General features: G+C 40.3%; 1 protein-coding gene across 7 annotated transcripts in view; it reads right to left on the minus strand.

Moving 5' to 3' along the window:
- Nucleotides 1–463: 463 nt before the first annotated feature.
- Nucleotides 464–13,157, minus strand: part of POLD3 (DNA polymerase delta 3, accessory subunit) — a 179,855-nt gene continuing 167,161 nt past the window's right edge. For 6 of the 7 annotated variants that reach the window (XM_067038529.1, XM_067038530.1, XM_059070822.2 and 3 more), the window contains 3 exons: nt 8,451–8,563; nt 7,250–7,328; nt 1,962–2,719 (listed from right to left, as the gene is read on the minus strand). In XM_067038529.1, the coding sequence (XP_066894630.1) occupies nt 2,517–2,719; nt 7,250–7,328; nt 8,451–8,563 (395 nt within the window). In that variant the 3' untranslated portion in view covers nt 1,962–2,516. Of the gene's footprint in view, nt 1,354–1,961; nt 2,720–7,249; nt 7,329–8,450; nt 8,564–13,157 lie in introns of those variants that run through there. The other variant, XR_010841406.1, reaches the window with a different exon arrangement.

Genomic DNA, 13,157 nt, shown 5'->3' on the forward strand with positions numbered 1-13,157 from the left:
GACGCGCAGGCTCAGCGGCCATGGCTCACGGACCCAGCCGCTCCGCGGCATGTGGGATCTTCCTGGACCGGGGCACGAAACCGTGTCCCCTGCATCGGCAGGCGGACTCTCAACCACTGCGCCACCAGGGAAGCCCCTGAGCTCTATTTTGATAAAGAATCTGAGGCTTAGAAATCTGCCCAAGGTCACAAGAGCCAGCAAGTGGTGAAGCCAGACTAACACAATGTGCAAGATCAGGACTAGATTTTCTTCTAAAGGAACTAAAAAATGAGGTTGGCTGAATCTAAGATTTCCCACAGGACTTAAAAAATGATGAAGACAGCAAATAACTTGTCCATCTCAGACTATGGGTATGCAGTTTTAACAATATAAACTGAAAACCAGCCTTGTTCCTGTTCAGAGTTTAAATAATTGCATACACTGTTGCCATCCTGTCAAATAACATTCATCAGACAATCAGTTTGAAGCACTGTTTTAAAACAACTTCTCAAAAATTTATTTAACTCATCTGGATAACATGGTAGAGTTTTTTTTTTTTTTTTTTTTTTTTTTTTTTTTTTTTTTTTTACAAAAAGAAGGAAACAGCCAGCACTTACTACTCACTAAGCCTTGCAAACAGCTCAGAGTGTAGGCAGCATACTGGGCACAGTGACCACAGGATTTGCATTATGCTTGCAAAGACAGAACTCCACCAGCACCAGAGTTTTCCAATTCAAAATGTGATTTAATTAGAGATCCCAGCATGATAATTTTTTTTAAAAGGCTGAATTGTTGCTTTTTCTTCTTTAATTTTCCATTTCTACTTAGAAAAATGACTAGAGGCAATGGCGAAAATAACCATTTAAAAGGGATTCCTCTCCAGAAGTTTTTTGTAAAGTTAAATCCAGCCTTTCCACCCTTCTCTCCATCCTTTTACATTTTAAAAAGAAAGGAGTTTGGAATGTGTCAACCTTTACTCAGCTTGCTGCACAAAGCCTCTGCCTTCTCAAGTTGTAGACGTAATGCTGTGCTGGGACTAATCTCCCAAACCTCTGGTTTTAATCAAGTCCATGGGGTGCCTGGCTGGAGGGCCCTGGGTGACAGTTGCTAAAGAAGCTCTTATTAATCTAAGGTCAGTCACAATCCTAACCTTAAACAGTAGACGGCTGACTGCATCACTTACGACATACACCAGGCGAAGGCAGAAGGAGCAAGAAGCAAGTCAGACGTCCCTCGTCTGTTAAGTCATGAGTCACTCCAGCAGCTGAGCCTGTGTTCCTTTCCCCAGAGCTCACTGTGCAAGGTCACCGCCACACCACCTCCATCCCCTGAGCTCACTGTCCAGCCATAAAGGGAGGTGCTTCCAAGTTATCACTGGAATAAATGATTTTCCATAAGTAACAAATGAAAATGTTTAGATCTACCAATGACTCAGTCTCTCCATCTCTTATTGGGGAGCCTGTACTTCTAAGCATGTGAGGAGGTTAAAAATACAGAGGAGCAGCATCAATAGACAATGTGCTTTACCTCTTCCTCATTATCTTCCTGGAAAATTGTTGTTTCTAACATTCAGTTTCCTTGAAAAGGAGAAACTTTACTTAACTGTTGTACATTGCATGTAAGAAGGGACTTCTCTTTTTAGCCTTCATTTCAGTGTATGGGTTTCCCTCTCTAGGTACTGAGAGTGGGAAAGGGAGAGAGAGGAGGAGACAAATCACAAAGTGTAGTATAAAGCACACCCTGTGTCAGCAACATGACAAGTCCTCCAATGTCATCAATGCTGACTCCAAGTTCTGGTGGGGTTGAATACATCATTACATTTCTATTTGTGCTCTGCCTGAGGCTTTTCCCTAACCACTAATAGCGAATAAAGGGCTCGAGAGTAAGAGCTTTTGTGAAAGGGCTAGAACACAAGTAATATGCTGGTCTGTGGCCAGGTGTCAGTGTACTTTATAATGGAGGAAAAGAGGATTACCGGGAGATTTTTGTTTCAGCCTTTAGTCCAACCAAGATTTAAAAGACTTACAGAAAATGCTTCACATAGAAGTGTGGTAGTGGGGAAGGGAGGATGGGGAAGTGGTAAACACATCCAGTAAAATTCAGGCATAAAAGAATACCCACACAAGTCCACAAAATACAAAAGAACAAGAAGGATCACTTCCTGAGCCATAAATGGATGGATAAGGGCACAGGGTGGGTAGGGCACAGTGGATTAGCCACTAATGGCTTCAGTGATAATTCTGAAACCTGTTCCAATTTATTTTTGGAATGAATTCTTCTCCTGAACAGGTCAAAATTGTGCTTTAAAAATGTCATTAGAAGATAACAGCTTTTGAAATATTCTTTTGCCTCTTGCTTCCAGGTGATTTCCTTTTTGTTGAAAACCAGAAGCCGTATAAACCTTACAGGATGGAAGAACAGTCTTTTGATAAAGATGAGGTGAGGCACTGGATGAACTTACACAGTAAGTGAGAGTCTGTATGTCTTGGTCTTGTCCCTTGACCACTCCACATCTCTGACCTAACAGAGATGGCAGTTCACTTCCTCTGGAAGAAGCCAGTAATGGACACTTGTCTATTGGCTTTGCCCAGAGCAGCAGTTCCTTTCTTTGGGCCCTTTCGTTCCTCTTTGGGTTCCTTTTTCAGAGTCATGGCGGGAGGCCTATGCACAGAAGAAGTCTTCATCTTAAGCTCTTCTTCACTATCTGTGCAGGATTCACTCTCGTAGACCTTTTCAGTTACTGGAAGAACAAAGTAAAAAATGGGATATGAGTGGGTTGAGTCATTTAGAACACTGCTCTCCCGAGAGAATGAGATGTCTGGTTCACTCCAATCCCCTCAGACCCACTGACCAAGGGAAGTGTGCTCACTGACCACCGTAGCTTAATCCCGCTGGGAGATCAGTTTCTGCCTCAGGGAGGAAGCAGTATTTTGAGCTCACACAGCCTCTAGCGGGGCTCAAAATCAACATTCACCCTTACTCCATCACTGCTATGCCCCATGCCTTTAAGTGGGCCCTTATCATGTGGTTGCCCAAATCCTGCATTTAGGCCTTGGTCTATGCTTAGCTAACTTGCTGAGCTCTACATCAGAACTGTCTGCATCTCAAACACCTACTTCTACCTCCATGCTTTGACTGACTTCTTCAGTCTCACCTCCCTGACCCACAATGCCTGCCATTTCCATCACTGGTTTTCCTGGTCTTAAGCTCTGCTCTACCAGCCAGTCCCCATCCTGCCTAGCCAGATTCATTGCCATGGACCCTCCTAGCCAGTCCTATCCTGATGTCACCCACTGTGAACTGGAGATTAGCTACTCAACTATTCAGTTCTTGGTTCTCAGTGACCCAGGATTTAGTAATGGTCTACATCATGAAGAATGACTATCTCAAGCAAACTTGGTCAGATGACAAACTTGATAGTTTTAAGGAAGGACAATGATAAAATGAGAAAAAGTTCCTAGTGTTTTTACTCCCTGTCAGTCAAGGGTGTACTTTGCCTTTTCTCCTACCAATAAAATTCACTGATCCCTCCCCACTGGAAACTTTAAAAAAAATTATACCAGTGAGGAGTCACTATAAGGAAGCCCCAAAGGGCACAGGCACAGACAATCGCTTCCAACAATGATGTCCCAGAACTGATGAGGGTCTCTTCAATACTACTGCAGTGCACACACCAACCGCAAGAAACAGTACAATGCCACCCTCCTGTGACTTTAGAGAGATGCAGCAGCTGTACAGTCAACGTCATCTAAATCCTTTCTCAGCAAATGATGGAAAAAGGAAAACACCTTTTCTTAGCTGAATAGAGTAACTTAATATGCATAATACTCAAATGAGTAAAGTGAAAGGTATTTTTTCCCATTAACAAACAATGATAGTTTTAAGCTCTCGTTTATTGATCATTTCTTTCTAATAAAATATATCCCCCGAACTGTTCTAGAGGTATAGGCTTTGGAATCAAATACACCTGTGTTCTAATACCTAGTCTGTCACTTATATAATCTCAAATTTTAATGTGTATCAGAGTTACTTGAAGGCTCATTTAAACACATATGGCTGGGCTTTATTTCCAGAGTTTTAGATTCAATAGGTCTGGGGTGGACCCAAGAATTTGCTTTTCTAACATGTTCCCAGGTGATGGTGATATGCTGCTGGTCTGGGGACCACACCTTGAGAATCACCATTCTTTGCTCCCCTGTAAAAGGTGATATGCTGCCCTACGAAATGTACAAATACACCCAGTAATCTTTGGCAAGCACTCTTCAGTGCTATATTTTCCCCTTGCAATGGGCCATGCTGGAGGTCAACTGGCTATAACCAGTGGAGTATTCCTTCACCTTATTCATCTATTCTTATTAAGGTTGCATAATCAACAGTCCCCTCCCTAAGAGTTCCTAGGATTTGTCATTATTTTCAACAGCCTAGAGTTCACTTTGGCTGACCCCTGTCAACTAAGAGGCTAAAGAAACACTAGTAAGCTTTAAATATATACTAAACGTTCTTGAAGGTCTTAAGGCTCCACAGACCAGAGGCATTAGTATCTCCCATGAGCTTATTAGAAACACAGAATCTCAAGTCCTAACCCAGGCCTACTGAATCAGAATTTGAATTTTGTCAAGATCTTCAAGTAATGCATCTACTCAACAAAGTTTAAGAAATGTTGCTCTAAGATACTTCAGGAATTTCTATGGTATACCTGTTGGTTCAACAATTATGATCCCAGAACATCATCCCCATCTTGATGCAACTTCAAAAGCATTACATAACTGGATTTTAGAACAAAATTATGAGCTGTTATTTACTCAATATCTCAAATTAGGGAATTCTAAAGAGCCACCTACAGATATAGAAAAGACAAGACTTGCTCCTCCATAAGCTATCTTATGTATTCAAATGGCAGCATGTCTGTAATATTAAACTTCAGCATCAATTAGCTCATTATTTCATGACCAACCACTGGTTGTCTCATTGCCAATTCTGTGCAATGCACTACTTGAGGGAGTTAAAAACCAGTCAGGGCAGCACCAACAGAATTTCTTAAGCAGAACCACTTTGTATATACCTTAAGAGCTAAAAGGAGCATTTCTATATTCAAAGCTGTGGCTACTTCAAACTACAGAACAAAGGAGATTTCAACTTAAAAATACAGGACCTTTATTTTAGCTGAACAACACGCCACTTTTCTGGGCTGCCATAAAAACAGGCCCAGTTTGCATGGGTAAAAGAATTCTTTTCCACTCAACTGTTTTGCTCTTAGATATCCACCCTGTCCAGAAGTCCACCCCAAATTTATCTCAGGGGCCCAACTCCCCAGTCCCTGTAGTAAACTCACAGAAAGGGAAAGATCAGCTTTTTAAACCCACAGACCAACTCCCATCCAGCACAGGACAGAAGAAGCCCCCTGTGCTGGTACGTTTGGAACAGTCTGAGCAGAGAGAGGAAAGCAGAACTCCTTTGTTGGTTACAGGAGCCAAGATTCATTAGGTTGAGCTTGGACTAAAAACCTTAAAAAAAAATGTGCTATGTGAGCACAGTTTTTTCATTGTTGCATCCAAGGCTCTTAATAGTCCTGTCTGGGGACAGAAGTACAAAAATGTTCACATCCCATACCTGGCCAAAACTTGAGTACTATGTTTTGAACAAAGCAATAGGTAATTAGCCACAAATTCCCAAAGAACTCTCATAAAGATATTTTTGACACTTTTCTTTTTAGCAGGAGGGAAAAACTGGCACTGATGCTTTTGTCCTCAAGTTTAAAAGAAAAAAGAATTAAAAATTCAACAGTGGGGCTTCCCTAGTGGTACAGTGGTTGAGAGTCCGCCTGCCAATGCAGGGAACATGGGTTTGTGTCCCGGTCTGGGAAAATCCCACATGCCGCGGAGTAGCTAGGCCCGTGAGCCATGGCGGCTGAGCCTGCACGTCCGGAGCCTGTGCTCCACAACTAAGGCCAGAACAGTGAGAGGCCCGCGTACAGCAAAAAAAAAAAAAAAAAAAAAAAAAAAAAAAAAAAAAAAAAAAAAAAAAAAACAGTAAACACATAAATTACCATTAACAGTCAAACCAAGAGGCTTGAAATTCATTATTAGAAGACTAAAAGCAAAAACAAACAAATAAAACACAAAAAAAGACCAAAATCCAGAATTCATAGGCACAAGAAAGTTAGCACTGAAAAGACAAATTTCCTGTGTAAGGAATTTTATTCCCAATCACATGCTACAATTAAAATGGCAGAGGCCTTTTCAGATGAGTGGAAGGTGGGGAATGGGAGAGGGCTCAAGACTGATGAAAGGTCTTCACTAGTTTTAACGACCACATTGCCTAGGGAAAGTTGATTCTTCAGAGTCTATCAATCTTTTTAAGACAAAAATTTGAACCAGAAAAAGAAAATCAAGAAAGGGAAAAATACTTCTCTAGGAGAGCCAGCGTGTGGCAGGTGCCACAGGAAAGGAGAAATGACAATTCTCGGCTATCTCACTAACAAGCGGTTGAAGAGCCTAAACCCACAACTTTTTACAAACACAAAAGACAGTACCAGGATCTGAACATCTCATCGCGCCTCAAGTGCTAAATCCTAAAAGCCCCACAGAAGTCGGTTAATCGTGGTAGAACAAGCTAAAACATGGCTGAAGAATCAAGCAATGACTCAAGGCCTGAATTCTAATTTCCCTCTAGGCCTCCATAAAAAGCACATGCTTTTACCTAACATGGCTTACAAGCAGGAAACATAAAGGAAGTGATTTGGAAGAGTCAGAACAAATGGGACAAAACACAAAGAAGACTCTTGACATTCTCTTCAGAGTCTAGTCATCTATAGGAGCTTCTTTTCCACTGTTCAAATGTATAAAACAAACATTCAAAAAAACCCCAAATGTTTCTCAATGTCTATGATTTAAAATTGGTATTGTGGTTTCCATCTTGAAAGTGTTTTTTAAATATATTACTTCACATGAATCTTCACAATAATCCCACATGTAGGCAAAATGGTATTTTCCCTCCACTCCACAGATCAAGAAACTCCCCACCAGAGATGATGTGACTTTTATGCAAGATCTCAAGCATATAACGCAAACAGGAACCCAGGTATTCTGACTTTAGTTGTAGTGTTCCCTATATTCCACTAAAAGTGTGGGCCACAGGAAAGCAGCCCAGCACCACCTGGGGATGAATCATGTGCATATTAAAGTCTGAGGCACCCTGCTCTGTAAGGGATTAAGGTGCTCTCCATGGTAATAATTCTATCTCTGGATTTGGAGTCAAAAATTCTTCTTACCTATGCAGCCCTCCTCGTCCACAAAGGCTTTAGATTTTAGCACACGTTTTCGTTTTCTTTTGTTTTCTCCACTTGAGCCCTAAAAGATCATAGGAAGATCAGAGGATACAACATTAAATTGACCAATCAAGCTATAGAGAAAAATAACAAAAGCTTTTTACTCTATAACAATCACCCTCCAATATTCTATGACAATAAAAAGTTAAACAAGTTATCTACAAATTTCCCTTTAGGGGACCAGCCCAACCACAGACAAGTTACACTCATTGATACTTCATTGTGAGAAGAAAAGTAGCATGTTGAGCAAAGAACTGTGTTCATTTAGTCAACAAACTTTTGTTGGGTAGTGCAGGCGTCAAGGTTAAAAAGACCAATAGGACACGGACTTTAGTGGAGGAGACAGACAAAGAAAACAGACGATTGCAATCCACTGTGGTAAGGGCTTTAATGGAAGGCCACAGCAGATACTATGGAAGCACTCAGGGAAGGCCTCTAAACCAGACCAGAGGTCTCCATGGCATCCACCTTTGCTGTGGATAGCCGCTAGTTCAATCTTGACACTGCAACGTTACAACTGTCTAATTTAGTAGCAAAAGGTATTACTTATACCAACTTCCTTTTCTCTCCACTGCTCTTCCACCCCATTTTCTCTTCAGCTAATGAGGAAATCATGCAAAATTTAAATGACAGTCTTAACACAATGAATTAAGGAAAACTAATAGTCATAAAGGAAAAAAACTACCCATCTTCTCAGTCCTTCATTATCTACACTAACAGATGCAGACAAGAGCCAGATGAAGATCATTGAAAACTGTATTTCCCCATTTGCAGCCCTTTTCTGGAAGAGCAACAAACCTGCATAAGTTGTTTTTTCTACTCTGTCTTTCACACACTCTGCTGCAAGACTTCACTTTGCATAATGGCAACAGGAGTTGGGTGGCACAGCTGCCCTAAAGCTGGAGGGAATGAAAAACAAAAGAGCTCCCAGGATTGACTTTGGCCACATTCCTGAGATGACACCTTATGGCTGAACTCCCTCTTCAGGTGAGAAGAGAGGGAATGCCCATTCTGCACTACCTATAGGAGAGCAGGACGAGACAGGAGCCGGCTACTGACATCTGTGAAGTGTACAGCAGCGAACTAACGTAGCAGAGTAGTTTTATCCTTGGGCGATAAAGGACACATCCCAGTAAAGTTGTACCTTGACAGAAGGAGGCTCTGGCTCAGTCTTAGGCACTGGTTCAGGAGATGGAGAAGCAGGAGGAGGTGGGGATGGTGACTCAGCTTCATAAGCCCCAGGAGAGTCTGGTATGACTGAAATAAGGAAAAAAGCTTAGATAAGAGAACTACAGCAGTGTCTGGTACAATGCCTTCTCCACTGGCTCTCTAAACTTTCATGTCCAACAAAGGGTATTTTGTAAGCAGTAATTCATGACAACCAAGGACACTGCAATTATATAACTATAAATATCTTTAAAATAAATATTTTATTAATTTTCATACAAAGAGAATCAAAGAATCAAGAATTATTAGAGCTGGAATATACCTTAGAGATCATCTTAGCTAAGCTTCTAATTTTATAGATAAGTCAAAGTATGAAGTTACTTTATAAATATCCACTGATCATCTATCATGTGTCATGTATTTCACTTACATTATTTTACTTTATCCTCACAACAAACCTAAGAGACAAATATTATTATTCATACATTAGAGTTGAGTAAACAGAGGTTCAGAGAGGTTAGTTAACTTGTCAGGGGCACAGAGCTTGCAACTGAGGCAGGAAGTTTTAGACCCCAGTCAGTCTGATTCCATAGCCTTACTATTCCAACTATCCCATGCTACCTTACCACTCAGGGCCAGACATTTTCTCTTAAGATCAAGTAAGTGGAGATAATCCTCAGATTATACCAAATGTGAGTACCTTTCATCTGAAGAGCTACAAATCCGTTACAAATATATTTAAAATACACTGACGCATCCACATTCCTTATGCTTATGTCACTAAAAATATACTGAGGGAGAATGCTTGACTAAGGCAGACAGACATGGATTCTAGCATATCAATGTGGGCAAGCTGTAAAAAAATCTCTTTGAACTTCAGTTGTATAAAACAGAAATAATAGTAACAGTGATTTTGTGACTGTGGTCTGAGGATTATTTGCCATTACTTGATATGTATTTTAGACTGAAATTTTCCAGATGATATTAAGAGCATAAACTGTGGGGTGGGAGAATCATCTTTGACACAATGATCACAATTACAGCTCTAACAACTAGGACTTGCTTGTTAATATGTGTTTGGGAACTACTTCTCACTTGCCTCACTGATGAGGCTTATTTTGCTACACTGAGATTAGCAGGAAAGAATATTTTAAGGAGAGAAATATTGCTATGGAAGTGGTACCACCTGAGAGTACCACCAGAGGGATCCCATCATTTCTGAATAGTTCCAGAAATAGTATAAGGTCCATAAGAGAGGAAGTGAAAATCCTCAGCTGACCTATTGCTTAATTACCACAAAGAAATTGCTGGTCAAGGGACTGGGTAAGCTGCTTAGCCTCACCTGCTCCCTGAATCTCCTGGCTGTATTCAAATTCTTAGCACAAGTCTTGGATCTGAAATTCTCCCAACCAGTTAGGTCAGTGTTAAAAAATTATGACAGTGGAGGGCTTAAGGCCAAATGACCTAAAGAGGTGAAGCAGAACAACAGCGAGAAAGAAACAATATATTATACACTTCAAGTATGAAATGGGCCCCAAAACTTTATGAGCTCTAGGAAATAAAAACATAAAAGGAAAGTGGTCCAGCTATTAACCAGCTCTGGGAGGCTAGAACATGATGGGAGCTCAAGGAAGCAAAAGTCCAGTCAAACCACAGAATCAAGCACCCGTTTTTCTGAAGGTATAGCTATTAAGAAAGCTGTGTCACAATGTGTTACAGTGGCGGGAGTGAAGTTTATGTGGTGAGGATGCCAAAAAAAAGGAATTTTGAGTACTCTCAGTAATAAGTTTAAGAGTTCTTACTCTATTTCCAGTTCTGTAATGACTTGATTTAACCAAGGAAAACACAATCCCAGTGGCACCCTCTAAGACCCCTCTCACTGCACTGTATGGACTGTTTATCTACACTCCCCCTTTAGACTCTAAGCTCCACACAGGCAGAGGCACCACGATTTCCCTAGCACTGAATATACAGTAACAATTTCTTTTAAATAAAGGAAAATAATAATTTTCTGAACTAAATTTGAGATGATGGGCTTCTAGGTCAAGGACGGTTCAGCATATACCTCTTTCTCCCTTCCACACACCCCCAAAGGGAAACATTATAACGATCATAAAGGAAAGAAATGTTGTAACCCTCTCATAATAGGGAAGAGAACACCAGAGGAGCCAAGAGCTCTTAATGAATAAGAAATTTCAACAAATCCCTGGAAGATGGAAGGCCGATGGGAAAAAGTTGACAAGGGAAGCATCAGTCAATTAGGTGAGTCTGATAGGAGAGGTTACTATGTATTATAAAACTTGTATTTTATCTGATTTTTGAAATTGTGTACATGTATTACTTTGTTTAAAAAAAATTGTTTTAAACAAAATATTTTAAGAAAGGAAGGACAGGGAAAACAACTAGAATTTTCTGGGCTTTACAAACATTAATCATTCATTTTCATAATAACCCTACAAAATCACTACTACTATTTGTTTTATATTGATACAACTGAGGTTCAAAGAGATTTTTTTAAAACTTGCCCACATTCATATGCTAGAATCCATGTCTGTCTGCCTTAGTCTTTATTACCAAGCCAAGCATTCTCCCTCAATATATTTTTAGTGACATAAGCATAAGGAATGATGGATGCGTTGGTGTATTTTAAATATATTTGTAATGGATTTGCAGCTCTTCAGATCAAAGGTTCTCAAGTAGTGAAACATCACTCACCCCAGGAAAGCAACCTTTGTTGGGGCAGAATAAGAGCTATGGTAAAACTAATTGTGGGGATCCAGTAATGTAACCACTGTTTATCAGAGAGTTTTCTGGAAGACATGGGTAACTAGAATTCCTGAAAATCATTCATAGCTTCCTAGGAAATTTTTTTTTTTTTTTGCGGTACGCAGGCCTCTCACTGTTGTGGCCTCTCCCGTTGCGGAGCACAGGCTCCGGATGCGCAGGCTCAGCGGTCATGGCTCACGGGCCCAGCTGCTCCGCCGCATGTGGGATCTTCCCAGACCGGGGCACGAACCCATGTCCCCTGCATCGGCAGGCGGACTCTCAACCACTGCGCCACGAGGGAAGCCCCCCTAGGAAATTTTTTTAACTACTTATCTTAACCTTTAAAAAAGGGGCAGTAGGTCATTTGCTTAACATTCTCTATAAGAAATTTGCAAGGACTGAAAATGGTAGCAAGGACTGAAACATACCATTTAAAACTACTTTTTCCTAGCAATATAGATATTACTCTTAATGTTGTTTCTCTCTGGGTCTGGCCTTTTCTTGCTTTACAAAGGGAGTACGTACAATAGAACTGCTAAAGGTACTTATGACTCTGCCAGGGAGAAAGAGAAAGGAACAGTCCCTTGTGTAGAGAGTTAAAGATATGAAGTTGACGGGAATTTTCTGAGAGAAGGTACTTTCAAGTGTGTTTATTACCATTAAATGCTTACTGAATTTCAATAGGAAAAGTGGGGTGAATAATAAGAAAACTGACTATATGTTAAGCACTGTCCCGGCACTTTTGACGCAGCATCTTATTTAATGTTCATAAAAGGCCGGCACAGTTTGTGATAACATCCCTATATTAGAGACGAGAAAACAGGAATTGATTAAGTTAAGTAATCTGCCTAAAGTCACATGGTCAGTGGTAAAGGTTAAGATTTAAACCCAGGTCTGTCTAACTGCAAAGTCTCTGCCATTTCCTCCACTCCTGCTGCTCATGTACTAACTTCTAGCTGAAGACATATTGAACTAATAGTGTAACAGAAATAAAACAATAATAGGTTAGAGACTGTATGAAGGTTGAAAATGAAATCCCACTGGCTTTGAGACAAAGAAGAAACTTAGGAATAAAATGGCAAAGGTTTATAAATTTAGTCAGATGCCAAAAGTTATCTTTGCCAGAAAAAAAAATCTGAGAGCCTCTGCTTTCTATCATCTGCTATTATAGGTTGTCCACCTCTTTTACATTTCTTCTCCCTTCCAAACTAAATAACCCCACTCATATTTCTAATCACTTAAGGGTATTATTTTTGTGAGCTACGGATCAGAACTACAGAGAATATTTCAGAAGTATGTAAAGAGTGTTCAATCAACCACAGTAATTCCTTGACTTAGAGCTGACTCCTTCACTAATACTACAGTATCTAGTTTACTTTTTTAATGTACATTAGGATGGCTTCAAAGACTTTTTTAGAATCTTCCTCAAGTTCTTTTCCTGGTTGGAATTTAGGGAAAACTTCCAATTAGCACATATTCCTAAGTTACTTGCTAAGTTATTTTCCTGTGTGTCTGCACAGATTTGCCTCTATTTCCTTCAACCCTTAACCAGTCAGAATGTTCCTTGATGGTTGTTTCATCACACACTTGGGAATCTTCCTTTCTGTAGTCTTGGTTAAAGCATTTTGATAAATGACATGGAATGAGTATATAGCAACTGCCCCACTAGGATGCTCACAATACCCTATCCCTATCCATTCCACAGTCAATGGAAACCCTAAATCCATGGAAGAGTCAAAGATGTACCTCTGCCATAGACATATTCATTTCCTTTGCATTACTGTCACCTGTATATATAGTTTGTTTTTTCACTCACTTGAGCTAATATCCCCCCACTTTGGGGGAGCTTCTGTTACTATTTTCAGTGCTTCTTACAGTAGTTTCTGCTAAGAGTAGAGTCTAACAAGTTTAGCTTTGT

Source organism: Kogia breviceps, chromosome 7 (genome assembly GCF_026419965.1).
Source record: "Kogia breviceps isolate mKogBre1 chromosome 7, mKogBre1 haplotype 1, whole genome shotgun sequence".
Taxonomy (NCBI): domain Eukaryota; kingdom Metazoa; phylum Chordata; class Mammalia; order Artiodactyla; family Physeteridae; genus Kogia; species Kogia breviceps.